General features: G+C 41.5%; 1 protein-coding gene across 2 annotated transcripts in view; it reads left to right on the plus strand.

Annotated features, from left to right (window-relative positions):
• LOC102780027 (uncharacterized) overlaps window positions 1–22,067 on the plus strand; it is a 28,678-nt gene that overhangs the window by 2,446 nt on the left and 4,165 nt on the right. Inside the window, exons 2-17 of one of the 2 annotated variants that reach the window (XM_035908444.2) lie at window positions 1,310–2,667; window positions 3,211–6,721; window positions 6,997–7,176; window positions 8,718–8,756; window positions 9,304–9,422; window positions 10,510–10,666; window positions 10,913–11,052; window positions 12,415–12,541; window positions 13,897–13,932; window positions 14,424–14,575; window positions 14,766–14,886; window positions 16,305–16,450; window positions 17,712–17,838; window positions 20,544–20,573; window positions 20,701–20,813; window positions 21,360–21,492. In XM_035908444.2, coding sequence (XP_035764337.2) covers window positions 1,310–2,667; window positions 3,211–6,721; window positions 6,997–7,176; window positions 8,718–8,756; window positions 9,304–9,422; window positions 10,510–10,666; window positions 10,913–11,052; window positions 12,415–12,541; window positions 13,897–13,932; window positions 14,424–14,575; window positions 14,766–14,886; window positions 16,305–16,450; window positions 17,712–17,838; window positions 20,544–20,573; window positions 20,701–20,813; window positions 21,360–21,492 — 6,489 coding nt within the window. The remainder of the gene's footprint in view (window positions 1–1,309; window positions 2,668–3,210; window positions 6,722–6,996; window positions 7,177–8,717; window positions 8,757–9,303; window positions 9,423–10,509; window positions 10,667–10,912; window positions 11,053–12,414; window positions 12,542–13,896; window positions 13,933–14,423; window positions 14,576–14,765; window positions 14,887–16,304; window positions 16,451–17,711; window positions 17,839–20,543; window positions 20,574–20,700; window positions 20,814–21,359; window positions 21,493–22,067) is intronic. The other variant, XM_035908445.2, reaches the window with a different exon arrangement.

Here is a 22,067-nt window from a genome sequence, read left to right on the forward strand (position 1 = left end):
AATTGGAAACTCTGTGAATGTGAGTGCGAATGGTTGTCTGTATCTATGTGTAAGCCCTGCGACAGACTGGCGACCTGTCCAGGGTGTACCCTGCCTCTCGCCCTAAGACAGCTGGGATAGGCTCCAGCCCCCCGCGACCCTGAAAAAGGATAAGGGGAAGTGAATGGATGGATGGCTAATTATATCTATCTTAAGCAAATCTTGCCCCCACAAACTGCTTCTCTTAACTTAACAAGTTGAAAAAACAACACGTTTAATTTAAAACAAACAAACTGATTTTGTTTGACTTGGAAGGAGTTACTAAGCCTATTATAACTAAAGGTATTCCAGTAAGTGTTAATTAAAGCTTTAAACTGCTAATAGCAGCCAGTCATATAGCCAATCATTTCAACGTATATCTGATGCTAAAAGTTGGCCTTCAGCCAAACCAAATACCAGCAAAATGAAACTGCGGTTGAGCTGCTGACGTGGGAAAAAAACACCTGTTGACAAACCGGCTTCATCGGGCCGCTCATGTTTGCATGTTGGGAGATGTGTACGAGCAGCACTTGAAAGCATCGCTTTTAGCGCTGGGCTGCGCGCGTTCTGATGGAGGGGCTGGAACTTCAAAATATCACGCACATCTCCAAAGCCACATTCTGCCGCGCTCTTATTACAGTTGTGGATGCTTTACTGCAAGCAACGGGGACTAAACGCAGCTTCTCCATCAGCTAGACAAACATCTTAGAGAAGATTTTTAAGCAGCGGTTTACATTTTGAAGTCGAGATCAAAGTTTTTCTTCCATGTGAAGTTCAGGGTAAGTCGATTTTGAAATGACTGCCAAGAGTGTCTGGTTCAAATTAGAGAGTTATGTATGGATCTGTCAAAGTGATTGATCCATGTGATGTTTTTTCTGCTCTTTCACACTGCTATTGTTTGTCCTGGTGGAATGATTTTGTTTGTGTTTTATGCTCTGTAGGAGTTTTTGTTCTAAACCAAAATCATGTTCACAGCCTACATAAAGGGTCTGAATGATATGGTATTTTCTACGGTAAGCTTACAGGTTATAAGCACCCTTGCATGTCTTTGCTATGCTGAGAGATGCATGGCTGTACTAAAAAATAAATAAATCTCAATGAACAGGAAACCCTCACTATATTTTCTTCAGATCTCCAGCTTGCACTCCTTTGCTTTGTCCATTTAGACAGTTTGTATTACTGTCATGTTATCTAAATTCTGCGCATATTCACCGGAAATATGCATGTTTGCAAACTGCAGCTACGTTTTGAAGCTGACATTTATTTGAGTTATTTCTGTGCTTTGCTTTAGTCTGAGAGCCCCGAAGACCAGCCAAGTACTGGAGTCTTGGGTCGTATTGGCAGTTGGCTCTCTCCGTGGAGGGGAAAGGCTCCGAAGACTCCTACTGAAAATGCCCCCTCAACTGGCGATCACACTCCTAAGTCAGAGGGAGAAGTGGAAAGTGAGGAGACTGTGAGACCCTGGGCTGGAGAACAGCAGCAAGAGGAGGAGAATCCCCATCTGCAGGGTTTCTTCAGAGGCGTTTTCCCTTGTGACGAGGAGAACGCCACGCAGTCTGCCCACAGAGACGGCCCTGTTGTGTGCAGCGCTGAGACAGGAGTAGGAGGTCCAAAAAAGGAGGAGCTTTGGGAGTGCAGTAGGCAGACAACAGGACAGGACAGGGAGGAGAGCAACAGATGTACTTCAGCAAGTGGGAATCCTGAAAGGAATGACAGCCATCTGACACATCTCTATTCATCTACTAAACAGGGTGTGGCATGGTACTCTGACCAGGCCCACACCCAGCCTCAGGCCCAGAGGAAAGCACAGGCCCAGACAGGCAAGAAGCTCCATGTGTACCTGGAGGAAACGAGTGTGATTCAGTGTGGTGAGAACAGTTGTGCTGGGCAGGAAGTTGTCCGCACCAAACTCACAAAAAGCCTTCAAGTCCTCCCTAAGGCAAAGTCATCACCAAGTTTTCATTTAGCAAATAGCTCAAGTGCAGAGAACAAAGAGACAAATGCGAGATCTGCTGCTGGGGCACAGGATTATTACGGCGCACTAGTAGGAGTGCCACTAAAATCCCACAAAGACTCACAGTTAGAGCCTGAACCAGATCAAGAACAAATAGAAGAAGACATCATGGGGCGTAAAAACTCAGCCAGAAAAAGAAGGAAAAACTCTCAGGGCGATGGAGGGAAAGCTCCTGCGGAAACAATCCCTCCAACTGCACAACCTGCCTCAGAGGGATTCCCTAAGTCAGATAACTTAGTGAGTAGCCTAAAGAGCAAAAGTGAGGCACCTGAAGACTCCTCCTCCTCCGAGCAAAACCCCACCTCACAGGCCTCACCTGAAGGAGGGGAAAGAAAGACTTCCTGCCCCGCCACGGTCAAGCAGTTGGACAACCTTCAAGACTTGAACTGTGTGGCGGATGAAGGTGCAGACATGGAGGGCAATGACGATTTTTATAGAGTAGAAAGGAAGACAGAGACACCAGAGTCCAAACGCAGGAGCATTAAGGTTTCTCAGAGTGAGGTGAAGCTTTTTAGAAAACATGTTCGTCTGAATCCAAAGAAAAGTCCAGCTGAAGATGACAAGGATTGGAATGCAGCATTAAAGAATACCAAAGGTGATGAAAAGGATACACCCAAAACAGAGAATGATGGCAGGTAAGTTGAATTTAGGAGTGAAAGTGTTTGATTTACATAGATAGAACACTGGCTAATCACCACATGTGTATATACATCTATCAGTCTTTCAGTAGCGCTCACTAAAGTAAGTAAAGTAAGTGTAACTAAATAAGTAAACCTCACTTAAAATGCTATCTTTTGTTTGTTTGTTTTTGAGGGTCAAGACTGAATATTTAACTCATCGATGTCCCCTTATTAGCAGATACTTATGCTAGCTCCAGCTTTGTTTAAGACAGTATTACTGGTAAAAGAGCAGGCTACAGCTTTAGATAAAAAGCAGCATTGCTTCACTGTATCCACAGTGAAACAACACCATGATTCATAATGCAACGATCAGTGCTATGCAAAGATCAGTGCTGACTGATTTCATAACATATAGAGGACGTGAAAAATGGATCAGGTTATTCTTATCTCTTAAGTGATTAACAAATAGAAATCTCTATGGCAGGTGTGGTGGGTCATAAATGGATTATGACTTTAAATTCAGAAGTTCTTTGATATATTTACCTCTTGTTTGCACAGAGTACACACCCCAAAGAAGGCTGATGACGAGCGTAAGCCAACGACTGCCAGGATTGCGGATAAAATCAGCCTTTTTGAGAAGCAGCAGCAACAACCTACGGGTGGCCACAAGCAGACCTTCAGAATCCCGAGGAGTGCTGATGTGTCTCCAAATAGACAACCCACCGAGCGGTTGAAAGTGGATTTTCTTGCGTCTGATCAGAGGTCAAGATCAGCTGAACGTTACAGCACGGAACAGCCACCTGTCATGGAAAAGCTGATGACCATCAGGGAGCGAGTGCAGAAATTAACAGACGTGTCTGTGTCGGAGGATAAATCTGTGAAGCCTCAAACACCGGCCGTGAAAGGAATGTCTCACAAATCCACCTCGTCTGTGGCAGACGTTACGTCAAAGTCTCCAGAACTGGACGGTCAAGGTAAACTGGATACAAAAGAGCTGATACAGACAAAAGCAGTGTCAAAGATAGCACTAAAACCAGAAGGACGAGATACGACTCCTTTAGGGGAGCACACGTCCATTCCCACACTACAACAAACAGACTGGAAAACAAAGGAAACGGTGGTCTCAGAAGCAACAGATCAAGGTACGAAACCCAACAGCGCTGAAACAGATCCTCCAGCTGAAGAACTAGGCGATTCCAAAGAAGTGACCAATAACATTAGCCCATCTCCCAAAGGCCCTAGCAGAACAGGCTCCCGCTCTAAAAGACGGAAAAATAGAGACCCAACCAGTCCGATCAGTCCAAGCATTCAAAACAAACCAGAGTGCTCTGCAAGTAAGTCAAAGGTCACCGCTACAAAGCCAGATAAGAGTGATGAAACAAATGAGACTGCCTCTTCTCCCAAAAAGCTTTCAGAAAAAGAGCCATCTCAAGTTCAAAGAAGAAAATCTGACGAACAGCCACTGAGCCAGCAGAAGGAATTTAAAAAGGAAGTGGAGGAATCCGATAAACAGGAGAAACAGTTAGATGCTTCATTTAAAAAGGTGAATATTCACCAGTCAGTAAACACACCAGCAGGATTACCTCAACCATCTGTCAGCAAAGATGAACCTGATACTGCTGCTTGTAGCAGCACAACAAAGGTGCCCGCTAACAAGGACTCCATTGATTTACCCCAAAAAGAGGAAGAAGCAGAGAGACAAAGTCTGACATTTGAAATGGAAAGAAAAAAGGCTTCCGTGGAAGTCACGGAACCTTTAGTTTCCCCCCAATCACCTTTGGTTGAACCAACTATTGAGAAGCCTTCTGCAGTGGAGGAGGAGTCACCTGTTAAACTTCCCAAATTAGATAAAGAATTTTCAGTGCAATTTGAGTCAAAAGATAAAGAAAAAAGGAAGAAGCCTAGTAAAAAAGAAACACAGCAACCTCAAAACAAGGACACAGAACTAATAACTCACGCTGAACCTGCAGATGTGGTGAAATTAGAGAAGGTGGTGAGTGAGAAAACAAATCAGACTGAGGAGAAAGTTAAAGAAAAACCACAGCAGCGCCTGCCTCTAGATGAAAGTGCTGCAAAGCCCAAGGTTTCACACAGTGTGCAGGCGATCACAGGGAAAGAGGAAAGTGTTGCAAGGGATGATGAAAGAAAAATTCCGGAAAAAAATGAGGAGACACAACTGGTTAAAGACATAATAAGACCAGAAACTAAAGAACCAGAACCAGCTTCTCGGTCAGAAAAGAGCAGCGGCTCATCAGATCTCCCTGCTCAAACACAACATCTCAGTCAGTCGGTGACTGCACCTTCAGAAAAAGCCGCTGTTTGTACCATCACCCAGGCTAATGAGGCTGTGAGTGGCGCCAAGAGTGATAAAGAGCTTGGGAAGGTAGAGACGCTTATAAATGGGCCTTCTGAGTTGCAGACTCATTCTGCAGAAAGCCCCAGAACAGAAGGAGAGCCAGTGGTGATTGCACAGCCTAATTCTGCATCTGTGGAAAAAGCAGAGAATTCACGGGATGACTCATGTACACATGGAGCTAATGATTCAGAGTTCTCCAGCACAAATCCTATTACCAAAGCAGCTACGGCCAGTGAGGAAGTGAAGGCAAAAGTCTCTAATGACACTCTATTTTCAATCACTGACATGACACATGGGCAAAACAAAGAATCATATGTGGAAGAGCCTTCTTCTACTTCTGTTTGCAAATCTGCAAACACAGAGAGAGGTGGGCAGGAAGATGAGGAAAAAATCTCAACTGTCAAATCAGTGACCTCAGAAATCAGTACCTCTGGAGATATGACAAAACCAGTCTCCGGCCACACACTGTCTGATGAATCCAAAAATATAGAGAATGGCAGCGATATTACACCACTCAGGGATGCTGAAAACATAACACAGAGCCGCCCTGATAGCACTGCTGCTAGCCACACAGTGAATGTGACTGAGAATTCAGCTGTGATGGGATTGCATTTGCCAGTGAATGAAGTTTCATCTCATATCAATCGTGACATTTCCACACATTTAGAAGTCAAGCCAGTTAAAAAGGAGCCTGTTGATAACAATCTGAGACGGTCTTCAAAACCACCCACTTCCCCAGAGTCTAACAGGCTGATCCCAGGCTCAATACAGCATTCATCCATGAAGAAGTTCCAATTGCCACGGGGTCTAGGCAAAGATGACTCCTCGAAACAGCAAGATGCCCCCTCTAGCTGGCTGGATGTGGACTTCCCCAAATGGAAACTTAAAGTCCAGGAGCAAAAGCTGACTTCTTCTGGAAGTGAGAGCAATCTTCTGGACACTCCTGGCGAGCTAGATGATCATGATTTTGTTGAGAAAATCAAGAAACTTTGTGCCCCATTTTCCCTCCCACCACGGAAGCACAACCACCTCCGACCACCTCAGCCCCCATTTGCAATGCCAGCCATTAAGGAGGACCGCTTTGAGAAGACTTTTGACCCAGAGGAGTTTACATTTGGCTTGAGAAAAAAGCCTGAGTTTACCATAAACACATCACTGAGCCTTTTTTCCAAGAACCCAAACACAGATACAAAATCTGTCCTGAAGCCTGCCAGGGTTAGCTTTGCAGACAAGAGCATGCTGCTTAATAGCCTAGACACACACTCCCGCCTCAGGGACAAAACCCCTGTCAAGGAAGAGGAGGACGTGAAGGAACAGAAAGATGATCAAATCAAGGTGAAGTCTCGCTTGGAGGGGAGCTGCGTTCTGAGTAGTCTCACCTCCCTTTACAGAGGAAGGAGAAATGGAGTTCAAGCCGAGTCAGAGGGCACTGGCTCAGGAAACGTATCGCCTACTGAAGCCTCCGAGCTGAGCCCTCCACCTTCGTCCCAGCCACCCCCACCAAGCCCGTCAGCCACAGCTTCAATCAAAGACACTCTAGCCAAGCAGAGTGAAGAGGAAACCCGTGCTGCAGAGGCTGTGGTTAGTGACTCAGGTCCTCCATTTCCTTCTTTTAACGACATCAAACTGCCTGACTATTTAGAGAAGTACCTCCCAAGAGATCAAGTAAAGCCAGTACAGAGCATACAAGGACAGGATCAAGTCAAACCAGAGGTTAGTTTTTCTGCATGTAACTAAAAGTTGTGAGTGTCAGTGTAGTTGTCCTTTTAGCAAAGAGACACAATGTAACTAGCAAGCTCAGCAGAGTTGAAGCAGAGCAAAGCTATTTAGCTAAAGCACAGAACTCTGCTTTCCTGTCGACTGACAGGAGAGACATGGAAATGGCACTTTAGTAAATAAACCACAGTAGACGTTGCCACAGCATATTTCATAAGCAAACACATTAAAAACATTTATCCTTACTCCATTGTTTTCTTTTTACACACCAGTTAATTAAGAAAATGGCCACTCATGTTGCTGGAGATGAAGCAGACAGCGTTGCAAAACCAGGTCCGGTGCTTCCTGACACTGCTGCTCCATGCTTTCCTGTTGTTCCTCCAACAAAACAACCAACCCTCCCCGAACTAAAGCAGCCTCCGGCTCAGCCGCAGGGAGTACTTAGAAGTAATGTAAGTGTTCTGCATTCATTACAAACATTTTATTGAAGGATGAATAAAAGGTTTATTGTCATAAATTAAAGTTGTGGATTGCTTTGAAGTGCATAAGTATCAGCTCTTACTTTCTGGCAAGCCAGATACAAGCCAGCTTGCTGTGCTGGTAAGAGAGTTGGATGCTATTTCTATTTTCGGAGCTACACCACATGTGGTTTTCATGGAAAAAATTACATTTTCTTTTCTTTTTTTTGGTCATCACAAGTAGGGAAGCTTTCTTATTCTCGGTAACACTGTGTCTGGAATTTGCTCCAGTGGAGTCCATGTAAAAGTTAATCTGCTCAGAAGTAACCGGCCACTTTATTAGGTACAAATTGTTAGTACCTGGTTAAACACCGTGTTGCTTTCAGAATTGATGTAAATCTCACATTTAGGAAGGTGCTAGAAACATTCTGAGATTTTGGTCCATATTGACATGATAGCATCACACAGTTGCTGCAGATTTGTCAACTGTACATGTACTCTACTGGATGTACCCATCAGAAGGTGGGCACACTTTGGTCATAAAGGGATAGACATGGTCAGCAGCAATACTCAGCAATACATTGGCATTTAAATGAAGCTCGTTTGGTGCTGATGGCGCCAAAGTGTGTCAAGAAAATATCTCTCTCACCATTACAGCACCAGCAGCCTGGATCAGTGCTTTCATTTTGTTTACACTGAATTCAAACCCTTCCATCTGAATGTGACAGCAGAAATTGAGACTCATCAGACCCGGTGTCGTCTTTCCTGTCTTGCACCGATAACCATGCCACATTTATAGTCACCTAAATCATCTTTCTTCTCCATTCTAATGCTCGGTTTGAACTTTATTGGTTTGTCTTCACCATGTCTACATGTATACATGCAATTAGTTGCTGTCATGTGACTGACTATATATTTCCAGTTGAATAGGTGTATCTAACAAAGTGGCCAATGACTACATAAATAAAGCTGAATTGAGCTGAAGGGAATTTGTATGACGATTGCTGTTCTCTGTAAATGGTAAAAGCTTGTTTTTACAAAGCCCAAGCTGGTATATTACAGTATTTAAAGTGTTTATTAGATTCAATTGACAGTTCTCAATACTGAGTATATAAGAGAAGGCTCAGATAATTAATGATACATAGATATAACACGTTTCCGAGCATGAACCTCGAGAAGGAGAGCGACAAAACAGCATGAAATATGTAAATTATAAATCAGTTATAATCAAAAGTCTGGACTTGATGTTTCTAGTTGCTTTTAGTTGATTTTTTGTTTTTTAGTTTAATTTTACTGCCGTTTTGTGCAATCAACATCACGAGCTTACGCTGATTGCACTCTGGTTTTGGCTGGTCTCTGGTTTTGGGTGCTTAGATATGAAATGAGAGGAATGTCCTCAACACATGCCCACTATGTCCCTGGGGGTAAAACTGAAAGGTCATAGGCACAGCTTCTTCACAAACAAATTCATATCAACTTCTTTTGTATTGTCGAGATGTTTACTTTGATCTTAACTATGTGTTTCTGCATTCCAGATAAGAACTGTGAAGGGATTTCACAAACGCCCTGGAAAGGTACAGTAGGCACAACTTTACCATCACGAAATAGAAACAAGATGGGAGAGAGGAATCTGAACAGACAAGTCTCTGTTCTGTGAAAACATCTGTTTTTCATATGGTGTTCTCGTGGGTAAACAGAGTAAAAAAAAGTCTTGTGCAATTGCTCAGCTGGGTGCAATCACAGAATTCAGTTCTGCCAACGTAGTGCAGATCCTGTGGTTTTTCATTACTGCAGAACTTCATTAGTAGTTGTTACAAGGAACGAGTAATTCCCGGGGCACTCAACATTTGTAGTTGCTTTCCTACATATTAGGTGTTCATTAATTCAGTTTACCTCCTGTGTTACCTTTGGAGAGGCTTGAACTATGACGACTGGGATTAACCAAAACAAACAGAAGAGAATATATGTAAAGATTTAGAATTGTAAGCAGGCTTATTAACAAACAAAACATAACAAAGAGGTTTCTAGAGAAGCTGCTTTTTTCACAACTGTGGCTTACTCCTTCATTATTCATAACTTTTTTTTAATTTTTTTGGCACTGTCCTTCTTTTCTCTATGCAGGTGGTGCTGTTTGAAAAACCTCAGTTCAGTGGCCAGGCATATGAGATTTACAGGGATATGCCAGATGCTACATCTCTGCAGCTCCCGCCTTTCATATCTGTGAAGGTTGTTAGAGGATGGTAAGTAACAAATATTCAGCCAAAATGTCAGATGATGAAAAAGAAAATGCCCCGTATAGCTTTAATTGGTGTCATGTGGTTTTGAGATGCCAAAATCTCCTGTTGAGGCTCTACACCAAGCTAATTTAATGAAGCATGAGCACTGAGAGAGTCTTACTTGATAACCGAACTTATTTATTATTTATTTAGAACCCTGCATGCTTTACATTCATATTTTCTTTGCTATCAGTCCCTTTTTTACCCTTACCATTCCTGCTTTTCTTGACGTGGTCCAGGCACCTGTAGATTACTGGAAGTGTGTAATACCATTTGCAGGAATGTGCCAAACACCAGCCGTGTGCTTGTGTGTGTGCATGTGCATCCTCTGGCTTGCACTTCTTAGCTTTGTAGTTCTTTATACTTCTTTGTAGTGGTCAGATACTGTTTTTGATATTCAAGGTAGATGTTTGGAATAATGCTGTCTAAAAAAAAAAGGAATGACATTTAAATGCACTTTCTGAAAATGCTGACACTTACATACGTTGAAAAAAAAATCAAATTTTTTGTGTTGGGTAAGAAAAGCACAGCTTGATTCTGGTGCTAAAATGATTTAAAAAAATTCAAATTAGAAATGTGTTCAGATCTGACCTTCAGCGGCTACATCAAGATACACTAAATTAGCATTTTATCATATTCAACAAAAAGCAAGACTTAAAAAGTACAGCGCCCTCAGTTCCAGCATAAAGGACTACTGTAACAAGCTCTTGTCCTGTCCTTTTAAAAACACAGATTTCATCTCATTCACAGCATGGCTGCCAGACTTTCTGCAAAGATGTGCTGTTCTTCCACTTTGCAATGAAATCGGGGAAGAAGCAATGTGTTAATTAGTGAGCTAAAGAGGAGCTGGTAGAGCCAGCTGTGCTAACCAACTGCCAGGTGTATTCTTAAAATAGCAGGAGAACGATATTGATTCACTCATGTAGCTTTCAACGAGCAACCAAATAGGTGTATTTCCAAAAAATGTCGAATTAGTGATGTAATCCACAGTTTTTAACCTTGATCATTAGCTATCTGATTGTGATTATGATGATTATGTTTTCATAACTAGCTGGATGCTGTATGAGAAGCCGGACTTTCAGGGCCGCACCATCGCCTTGGAGGAGGGGAGCACAGAATTGGCAAACGATTGGGCAGAACCTCAAGTGGGGACAGAACTGCACAACAGCCCGCCAATGGTGATCGGCTCTATTCGACTTGCTGTCAGGGTGAGTACACTAACTCCACCTTGCATGGTCTTCAGTATCGACATTATCTTCACCTCACATTGGATCTGAAATGTAGCTAACAGTCTGCATTGTTTTATTGATATTCAATCCAGACTCCAGAGCAGAAAAGAATACAAGTCAGCTAGTTAAGATCTTCCTTGGATTTATTGGGAGGAATTATTGAAGATCTTGTGTGGATCACTGCTGATAATGGCTATTCTTCCTCCCCCCCGCGCCTCTCTGTAGGATTACAGCATCCCCCATATTGATCTGTTTACTGAACCCGAAGGCCACGGCAGAGTAACACCATACCACGACGACACAATAGAAACTGGCTCATTCGGCATCCCACTGAGTACTGCTTCCATTCAAGTGCACTCTGGGGTGTAAGTATTGTTGTTTTATACATGCAGTCCATAAAGATACAAGAAATGCACCTTTTAGAAAATTAGATGATCTCAGTCCTTCTCAGTGATGTTGTTTTTTTTCCTTTTGATGAGCTCTTACCTGCTGCGCTCTAATCAGAGCTGTCTCTTTAATAAGATCTTCTCTGTGTTTTGCTCTGAGAAATAACTGTGATAATAATCATTACTACATTCCGCTGTGCCTATATTGGGCTTCGGTTTAACTCTCATTCATTTGCCCGCCGAGGAATGTCTGTCCTGCTGTTGCATGTTAGAAATGAGGGAGAGCGGGAGTTGGGACACATGGGAAGCAGAGTAGTAGAGGAGGAGCAATTGACAGAAAGTGAGAAACAGACAAAGGTGTGGAGAGAATTTGGCAAATGGCACAAGAATGTTTTTCTTGGTTATAGGTGTAGCTATTCAGTACATTTTGTGCCCTACAGCAGAAGGGAATGAATGCTGTTAGTTAGAGCTTTTCCTCTAAATCAAGTATTGTAGGCTTACCTACAATACTTAATGCAAAGGATTTTTTTCAGCATTTGACAGCAGCAAAAACAAAACTAATTGCTGTCAGATGCCAGCTCATCTCAACACATAATTGCAAATTCTGCCACTGTAGCTTCTCCTGTCTGTCTGTGACAAGTGAAGGCAGCTGCTCAGCAGATGTAGCGTTGTGTTTTACGTGCAGTAATCCCAGTTGACTTCACTGAACAGATAGACTCTGTGGATTTAGCAAGTTAAGGTTGACATAAATTCTTGGTAATCACTTCTTTTTTTTTAGTCCTGACTGAATGAGCTGGGTGTATTTTTCCTGACAGAGGCTCACATCTGGTTGTTTGTATGAGGCATTGTGCTGTGCCACACCATGGTTTAAAATACCAAAGTTGGGGGCATTGTTCTCACAAAGGCTGCCCAGGCTATAAATATGAATAGTGAAGAAAAGTGATTTGAATTGAAGCATGCCATTCCCCAGATATTTTGCTCTTAAACAAATAGCCTTTGTTCCTAGCTCTAGTTCTTTAGCTCATAGCAGGGGTAGATATAGAATTAAACCCAAATAAAGCGCTGCCTTGAACTGACAATGCTTAATGTACTGAGGAAAAACCATAAGTCACTTCTGCCGATACCACAGCTGAAAAAGCTGCTGCTTATTTATGTGTTGAGGAAAAAAAGGGAACAGAAAGTTTGTTATTTTTATGAGAATGATTTTTTTACAGCTCTTTTATGGAAGTATTTAAGGTGCTCACTTACATTAGTTTTAAAACAACCAACAGTTTTGTTGTTATGCATAATATGAATAAAGGTTTTTGATGATTAAATAACATGAATTCCTCCTTTCTTCAGGTGGCTGCTTTTCAGTGATCCAGGGTTTGAGGGCATGGTGTCTGTCCTGGAAACAGGAGTGTACCCTTTTCCTGAGACCTGGGGTTTCCCGTCACCCTTCGTGGGATCTCTTAGACCACTTAAAATGGTTTGTACTACTGTAATGACTAACATCTAATGCATTTTAAAATGACAAATGATCTCTTTTGATCATTCCCTCAATGTGTCCCAGGCATAAAATAACTACTGGATACACAACCAAAAGCTTTGGAACAGTCATTTGTGATCCCTAAAGGATGAAGCATACAGATTTTGTTTTTTAGTAAAATCTCTGCATCCATGAGGCCAATTGCTATAAAATTTGTTATACATATTTAAGGATCCTAGAGTCTATAATGTTAGCAGTGCTGATGATTTCCAGAGTATGTTATGGTGTCCTTCCTGCAGATAAAAATTAACATCAGAGCTTTTGTAAATGGACTTAAAATGTGATGCAGACTGGCTCTGTGGTGCACTCATTAACACATTTGACCCTTGATAATTCTGGGAGGAGACACAAAGGCAATCTTAAGGAGGTCACGTGCTGGTCCCAGTGCAGATAAATGGGATTGTGTCAGGAAGGGCAGCTCACATAAAACCTGTCTCAAATCAAAATACATATCCTTCTACTGTGGAAAGTACCTGCTGAGAACATGGCATAGACATTTATAGTTCCCAGAGGATGAGTCATGAGTGTAGCATATGTTTTTGCAGATACGCTACAGTCAGGATGTTAAGGTTTGCCCATGTAAGAATAGTGAAGCTAATTAATTATCTAGAGAATTGACAGCGAGCTACTGTGTGTGACGTGTCCTGCCTCCTGCAAGCTCTATTACGCAGCACCCTCACCTGCACAAAACCAAACAGCATTTCCAATAGAGGCAAAGCTTCTAAAAAAGACTCTTTCTTTCTATTTCTGTTCTGTTCAGTTTTTTTTCTAAGACTATGTGAGACAGGGTGACTGCCAGCAATGTTCTGACTTGATTCTCCTGACACTGTTCCTCTGGTAATTCACTTAGGTTGAGATTTATGCTTTATGGGAGATGCAGACACATATTGGACTGACGTGCCATTTGTTACAAACATCCCACCCCTTCAGAATTAATGAGCCCGATTTTTCACCAAGTGCAATCATAAGGTCAAATTCTTAAGTAGTTCAGAAGTTTTAAATGAAATGTAACTGAAATTATGCAAAACTGCTGACATCCCCTTAAGCCACAGCTTCATGTTGTGTTCAGTAATAATTATCAAAAGCTGGCATTCCGATTTCTGCCTTTTCCGCATTGTGAAGGGTCACGGAGACAATAGCTCAGCTCAACCTTCCATCTACCAGGCCAAGGGAATTATGAACATTTTTGAGAAAATTAGTTGAACTATGAATGTGTGTAATTGCTGGCAGGTGTTCTATTGTGTGCATATAATTAGAGAAGAGCATCGTTAATGATGATGACTTCTCTGTTCCAGGGTGGTTTCAAAGTGGAGAATTCCAGTGAAGTCAAGGTATGCGCAGTTCTGTTTTGTTTGATCTCAAAAAGAAGAAAAAGAAAGGAAAAAGCTATTTAATGTTAAATTCTGGAAATTATATAATAATAATACCACAAATTGTAATATTGGTGTTGAGTATTTAGGAAAAGCATGTTTATGAAAGGCCTTCAGGCATTGCCCAAGTGTTTTTGACTTGTAGGCTTATTTCATTTAAGACCACAAAAGGTAACGGAAGTTCCAGTACACTAACCACAGTTTATTTTAAGAGCAAGAATTTCCACAGCTAACAATGTGAGAATCAGATAAACAGATTATTTTTAGGGTGAACGCATCATTCTGTCATTCAGCAATTGGACAACGTAAAAACCACTGAGATGCACACAGTCTTAATACTGTGCCATTCAAATAGGACTTTTAATATGTAGTTTGTAGTTCCTTGGAAATATAATGAAGTTAAATAAAATATAACCTGTGTGTTAAGGTAAGCTGTCTGTTCTTTGATGCAGGCTGTTCTATATGAGAAGCCCGGCTTTGAAGGCTCCGGTATGGAAGTTGACGGTGAAATTTTCAGCTTTTGTGAGAGTGAAGGAGATGTTCCTGCAGACCTTGACACAATGAAACTGAAGTCCGTGGGCTCTTTGAAGATCATTGGAGGATTGTGAGTCTTCTTCTGCATGTCCCTTTGCTTGTACAGGATGGAGTTAAATGGCACTCTTACTCTGGAGCAAAGTTTATTCTAGACTAAGATAGTGATTTTGATGTAATATGATTATAATATAATAATTTGATCAGGAGCTACCAGTTTAGCTCTAATCAGTGACTTTGCTGCATTTTGTTTCTTGCATCAGCTGGGTGGGCTACAGCGAGTCTGGGTTCGAGGGTCAGCAGCACATCCTGGAGGAAGGAGAGTACCTGGAGTGCAGTGACTGGGGTGGCTCAGAACTTCTGTCATTGCGACCGATACTGTCTGTGAGTACTGCAAACACTAAAAAACTAGCAAGGAGCTTAGCATATACCAGTGTGTGATTCATAGCAACCGCCAACTGATGCTTGAATTTTGCATAACCACTCTGAGTTGATGAAGGTTACAATTCAGATTGCAACTGATTGTCGAAAATAAAAATAGCACGCTTTTGTAGGCTTTAAGACCATTCAAGGTGCTCCACACTATAACCTGCATTCACCCATTCTGACAAAGCTTAGTTCTGTCATGCACACATCAGCGGATTCGTCGGGGTCGATTCAATTCAATTCAATTCAATTTTCAGGGCTCAGTACCTTGTTCTTCTTCTTTAGACTGCAAGCTAATGTAAAAATATAATATAATAAAAACTATTGAGACCAAAACCTTCCACATAAACACTGACTATGAAGAGTGTGCAGCATTAGCAAGCAGGGAGACATATTTATTAAATAGTAGACAAAATGCTAATTTTCCAAGTCTTCGTTGGGGAATTGGTTTAAACAGAAAGAAAGCAAAAACAACTTTTTGTTTTAAGAAGCTGTTGCAAAGAAATACATTCCACTGTATCCCCAGTGGGCATGGCTGACTTTTGGATGTACAAAAAAAAAAAACGTATAAAGTCTGCAGAAAATTGTTATATACAAATTGTTAATAGCAACTCGAAGGCATAAACAGTTTTTGGAAGCCCCAGATTCTATAAACAAATCAACATCTTGCATATAATATATTAATCTTACCCCAAAGCAGTTTTTGCTCAAGGGCGCTCTCATTATGGTGCTTTTTGTCTAGAAACAGCTTTTCAGTCAGGACCACTTTAATCGAAGGATAATTGTGTTTTCTGTTTTCAGTAATGTATTTTTTTGGCCTTTTTCTGTTCTGAGACCTCCCCTCCCCTCCCTGTATATAAGTGGAAAGATACAGGCAGTGATACCTCCCATAAAGAACAGAGCAGACATCAGACATAACAGATAAGATACTATTTAAGTCAGATAGAAGCATGAAAAAGGAATGGTAGAGGCGGGTTGCAAAGCAGCTGTGCAATTGTGCATGCAAGTTAAATAGAGAACCCTATATGAGATTTACTATTTGGATGTATATCAGGATATCACCTGAGACGTCAGCTGATGTAAGATGGTATGCTGATATGCCAGGATTGCAGCTGAGCTACATTTCGTGTCATGCCTAAGCTGATACTGTCTTCATTTTTTGGACAGGGTGTGCAAGTACATCAGAAACCTATAAGCTGTTGTGTAATCATATTCTTTGTAATTGGTGTGACTGGAAAAATGTATAACAGTTTAAAAATAACTCCCTAGAGTAAATTGACTTTATTCCTAACCCTCATATGTGTTGTTTTGATCTTCAACCCAAGATTTTGTGTTTGTCTGCAGCTTTTCCTAAAATGATTTTATTCTTGTCACAGGATTTCATGTCTCCACACCTCAAAATGTTCAGCGACAGAGATTTTGGCGAGCTGGGGATGAACATTGACCTCTCAGTGCCTGTTATTAACATGGATGAGACGGGCTATGGCATGAAGACGCAGTCTATTGATGTCGGCGGTGGTGTGTAAGTAGCATGCTTATTATGGTTTATTGTTTTGTGATCGTTAAGGGTAAATAAAAGTTTGGGGTATTTTATAAAAAACGCATTTTCGGCTGTTAGAAATAGGTTAAACACTTTCCTTTGCAAGTCATCTTCAACCTGCAAGACTTGTGGTGTAATGCTTGGGTATGGTTCTAACAAATATTGCTTGATTACCTACCTTGATGGAGAACGACTTAGACTACTCTACATGTTTTTAGATGCTTTTCTTCCCGCCAGCTTGATGATTAGTTGAGGCTACAGCTCCTGTGAAGTCTTGTGTGGTTTATTACCCTTCGTTGCTTCTCTGGAGCGTGGCGGCATGATTGCCACACCTTTGCTGACAGGTCGAGACAGATTACCTCGTTCACTAATGGTTAGTCTGCCGCGCATATGTTCCTGACATTAGGACTATCTCAGACTCTTTGCAGTGGGAAACAACTCTGTGACTTCTTGGAGAGTGTGGAGGAGGCAGACTCAGATCTTTAAACTTAGTTAACAAGGAATTCTGTTTATATTTGGAAATTCTTTATTCCCTTGAGGTATTTTTATCACCATCTTTGTTTTTTTAACCACATGCTGTAGGAATGAGCAGTGGCAGTGTTCCATCACTGCTTGCCTTTCAGCCTCTCTTTATGGTATGATCAGCTAGAAAAAAAATGCAGAAGTAAACAAACAGGAAGCAAACGAGAATAATGAAGTGCAGGGCATGCTTTCCTGATTGCTTCTACCCAAGAGAGAGGAAGAAAATGGTTAATAATGTGGAGTGGAACATCACGTCCTTCTTTATGAGAAAAGACTCTCATGACATTGAAAGGTTATTCTTGCTGCGCTGCTAGTCTGTTATTAGACTGCGCTGCCTCGCCCATGTTCTTCTGCTGTTTGATTGGCTCATTTGCGTTCCGTTTGTTTTGCTGGGAGACAACTGTCAGTTTTTCAGTCTTGCACGTTAGGACACACACAGTTCTGCAAATGCAACACCCACTCCCACAGCCACTCGTGACATGCCACATTTTTCAACAGAGTAGCTGCTGAGATGCTATCATGTGGGAAGGTATTGGATTTTGACCGCAAGTTGTTGCTGAACGAGCACAACTGTGCCTGAATTCTTGTGGGTTTCAGCCACGGCCCATCAAATACTCTGTTTCTTTACCAATTAAAATGAAATGAAATAAAATGAAATGAAAATGAAAAAAGAATGTCATGTCAAAAGTAAAGGGTGCTCCTCTTTTGTTTTTGTTCTCAGCTGGGTTGTGTTTGAAGAACCAGGCTTTTGTGGCGAGCCTTATGTCCTGGAAAAAGGCCTGTATGGAAGCCCAGAGGACTGGGGGGCACTGCAGCACAGAGTTGGCTCAACAATGCCTGTCATGCTGGTAAGAGTGGTGACTCAGGGTGGAAACATTGTCTGGTTATTAGACAGATGGTCTGGCGACTGTGATACTTTACATTTAATCAATGCTGCAGCCAGTGTGTTTGCTTGACCTGCACGATTAGCTCGATCAGCTTTGCACGATGAATAATTGCACAACTGCCGGTGAATTTTCACTTCCTCTTGAGGTACTAGTGTGACTCACCATGTGGTTTCGCTGCTTGTAACCAGCAACTTATACACTTGCAGAAAAAAATCAAAATTTAAGGTGGAATGCTTAAAAAATGAAAATGAATGTCAGGGATAACACGCGACAGATACCGAGCTTTACAGTGGATTAACTCTGGGAGCATGAAGCAGAGCAGAAATGTGAATAAAATTACTTACCCAGCATGAGAGAGGAAAATTCTTGTCATTAGACTGAAAGCAAAAATATCTTAGATCACAAAAGTGACTCATCGTGAAGTTGCTTTGGTTACAAACTGGATGATGACAAAGAGGCATACACAAGACAAGACTCGGTAAAACGCTGTAATGATCGGTCCCAATTAGAGTAGAGTCATTAAAAATTAATTATTTGGCTTCAGCTTTAAAGTTAAGATGGTCTGTCTCAGATATTTGTGTAAACCATTTCTGTGGAGTTTAAATGTAAAAAGGACTCAGAAGCTAGACTTACAGGGACGTTAGTATAGCAGTAAAACACAGTTTACTGAAACTGGCTGCCAAGTAACCAGGGTCTTGATATTATGCAAGTACAACAAAACTAGTTATAGCAACCTGACAAGAAATAGTAAAATATTGGATTATCATTGTTATAAAAGGGCAGTTAACAAGGGTGCAAGTGTGTCTGCAACAGGACAGCACTACATACATATATTTGATATACACAAGGCTTAAATTGAGTATAAAATATTTCATGTTAACACTTTACATAACTTACTGTCAGACTGAGGTCAACAGTGTCAGAGCTCAGTGTGTTTGCGCATGCATGGATAGCTTTCATGCACGTGCCGCAGGTAGGAGATTGAATGAATTGTGTCCATGGTGTGCAGTGTCTGTGATGATTTGCTTGGGTTTCCTCACACAGGGAGTCATCTAGAGATGCTCTAAAGATGGCAGCTCTGTGCCCACGATGTTTTGTATCCTTTTTGCAACACTGTGGAAGGACATTATGTCGGCTTAGTCACAGCTGCTTTACCAAGCTGTCATGCAGTTTGTGAGGGTACTCTCTATATTCATCTGTCCAAGTATACAAGCACGCTTTTGAGGAGGTGAGCTCTCCTTAAATTTAGGAAATAAAGATGTATTTATGCTTCACTCACAACTGCCAGCCTGGGAAAAGTCCTCTGTAATGGTGGCTGCTATTACGTTGAAGCTGCGATCTCTCTCCATAGCCTTTGTTTTGATGTATACAAGCGTATGTCTGGCTTTCTCATCCTGGAAAAGTAATCTCCATGGTGTTTTCGGTGTTTAAGGTCAGATTTGGCACATAGCTTCTGAACCTCATATGCAGTCTCATTGTCATCATTATCATCTGCTAGCTTAACAATGGAATTAGAGTTGTGGATGGGTTTGCATGAGTCAAAAGTGCATAAAAGGGCTCAGTACGCATCCTTTAACAGTTTGAGGGAGGGAAAAAAAAACAGTATCCACTTGCATATGCAGTCGGATTACTGCATTGAGTTTGTCCACCAGCTTGTCAAGGATGTGATAAATGTAGAGCTGGAGTCAACAGAGACGTGCCGTATTTGTCAAGGTGATAAAAGGCTGTATTGAAAGCCACAGAGATGGCATTGTCATTGCCCGGTAGGCAATAGTGGTTAAGATCCGCAACGATGGAGTCTTTGATGTGAGTATCAATCCTTCAAAGGCTTTTGAGATGACAGAGGTTAGATCAACTGACTAGTGGTTTGTACAAACGAGTTACAGTAATTTTTTCTGGGAATAGGCCCGATGGTGGTTTTAAGGGAGGTTCAAAATGTGTGTCAATACCTCTGACAGCACAGCCCTGCACATCATTGGACCCAGCTTTTTTTTTTTAATGCAGAAGAGTTGAAGAGTGTCTGCTGGACCTTGTGAATGCCTTTCAGTCTGCTATCGGTTTGTGACCGGCTGGAGTTTGATTTGATTATTATTTGTCAAACTGTGCAAAGAATCGGTCGAGTTTCTCTGTTAGATGGATTTGTTGGCTGCTGCGTGCTGCCTGTTATGAGAGCAGGACAAGCAAGCCAGGCTGCTGGAGGCAGAGTGAGCAAGAGCCAGGCTGGCTGATGAGGATGCACACGGAAACAAAGAGTTGCTTCAAAGGGTCACATAACATGAGTAACAAACTAAATCAGAAGTGGGAGTAGTGTTAGACTCACATAAGGGAATGAACGATTCAAAGCGAGCCACAGAATGCTACAGGAGCTTGATTCGTGGATGAGGTGAGTTGATTAAAGGGGCAGGAATGGAGTGCAATGCCCAGGCAGACACAGACTACACAGAGATTAAAGAAAAACAAAAAACACAGATAATGAGACACGAGGAAAGGTAAAGCCAGGAAAACGGAGTGGAGGGAGGGCATATCACACACACACACACACAAGTTAAAGCAATACCACCCACAATGTTGCATCTCTCCTTTCCTATCAGCGCCACTCTCTTTTGTGGTTCAGTGCGTGTGAATCAGTCTCAATAATCTTTTTTTTTTTTTCATTTTCATTTCAGGATGATTTTGAGAACACATCCAAATTTAAGGTAGGCATTTAAAAAGGAAGAAAGAAAGCACATCTAATTTTGCAGCGTTATTGCAATTATTATGTGACGAGGAGGTGAGGAGCTTAGAGTGGATGACTCAGTCTTGTTTTTTTGCTGTGTGCCTCAGGTGCAGCTTTTCTCTGATCCAGGTTTTAAGGGCTCTGTCCTCACTCTGGAGGACAATGTGACCTCCCTGCAGGATGGTTTCTCTGTGGCCTCATGCAAGGTTCTAGCTGGCAGGTGAGTAATACTGTACATTGTGAAGAAACTGTCACACTGCGGGGCTGTAAGGTGAATCTTTGGCACTAAAAACACTTTGCAACAGCCTTTCAACAGCAGATTTTAGAGATAGATGTCCCAAGGTGATCTGCTACAATTGTAACTGCATATTGGTCACATTAAAAAGCAATTTCTGTGATTTAGAGTCTGCTTCAGGCTGTCACTGTTACACTTTCTAAACAGACAAAAATGCCATATGGCAGTTGCTAGTGATACACTGCCTGCATTACATATTATAAAATGCATCATTAATATTAATATACTATTTTGCTTTGGCCCATTAATAAGTAAGAATTCAGTAGCTCAGTAAAAGCTCTTGTTCACCTTCAAGCTTGAATAGTATTAAAATTGAAAATCTTTTTAGTGCAGGTAGGTTTACACAATGATCATCTATCTTATTCAGTGCAGATTTTCAGTGCAGATTCATGGGCACATTTTTTGTGCTTTTGTTCTTCTTGTGTGTGTGTGTCAGTATATTTGTGTAATTGCATTTATGTATTCTTGCAGCTGGATGGCTTTTGAGGGCCAAGACTTCACTTGCAGGATGTATGTGTTAGAAGTGGGAAACTACCCAGATCTGAGATCAATGGGCTGTGTCAGTACAAGCTCCTCCATCCTGTCACTACAGACTATTGGCTTTGTAAGTCTATAATTTAATTCTTCTAACAAATTAACACTCACTCCCCTTTTACAGATTGCCAGCCTAAAACTGAAACATGTTATTTTTGGTCATTAAACCCTGGGATGTAGACATTAAGTTTTCTAGAATTAAATACATTTTTGAACTGAAACACTATTTAAGGAGGAGATTAAGCATTAAATTAGCTCTCATCAGTATTTAGGTCTTGCAAAGCTACAAAAACTAATTTGTAATTGACAGCTGAAGGCATCACAGACAAATATCCATTGCTATTGTAGTTTTTCAAGCTTGTTGAGAGTCTGTCTGAAGGGTGCATGAATTGTGCCTGTAATCTGCACAGTTGCACTAAAGTTGGACACCACTTGGACATCCTTTTGGAGTTTTGGGTTCACCCTTTAATGATAAATGACTCGGACCTGAGCAGATGTGGAAAGTACACATCTCTGTCATGTGGCATATGGTTTGTTTGTTTTTTTATCCCAAATGCTGTTCAATTCTGGCATTCGTTTGATTTTTTTATTAAACTGCATCTCCATCTTTTTCTTTGATTTTTTCCAAATTTTTAAAACTAATAC

The sequence above is a fragment of the Neolamprologus brichardi genome, chromosome 15 (genome assembly GCF_056152115.1).
Source record: "Neolamprologus brichardi isolate AB-2024 chromosome 15, ASM5615211v1, whole genome shotgun sequence".
NCBI lineage: Eukaryota > Metazoa > Chordata > Actinopteri > Cichliformes > Cichlidae > Neolamprologus > Neolamprologus brichardi.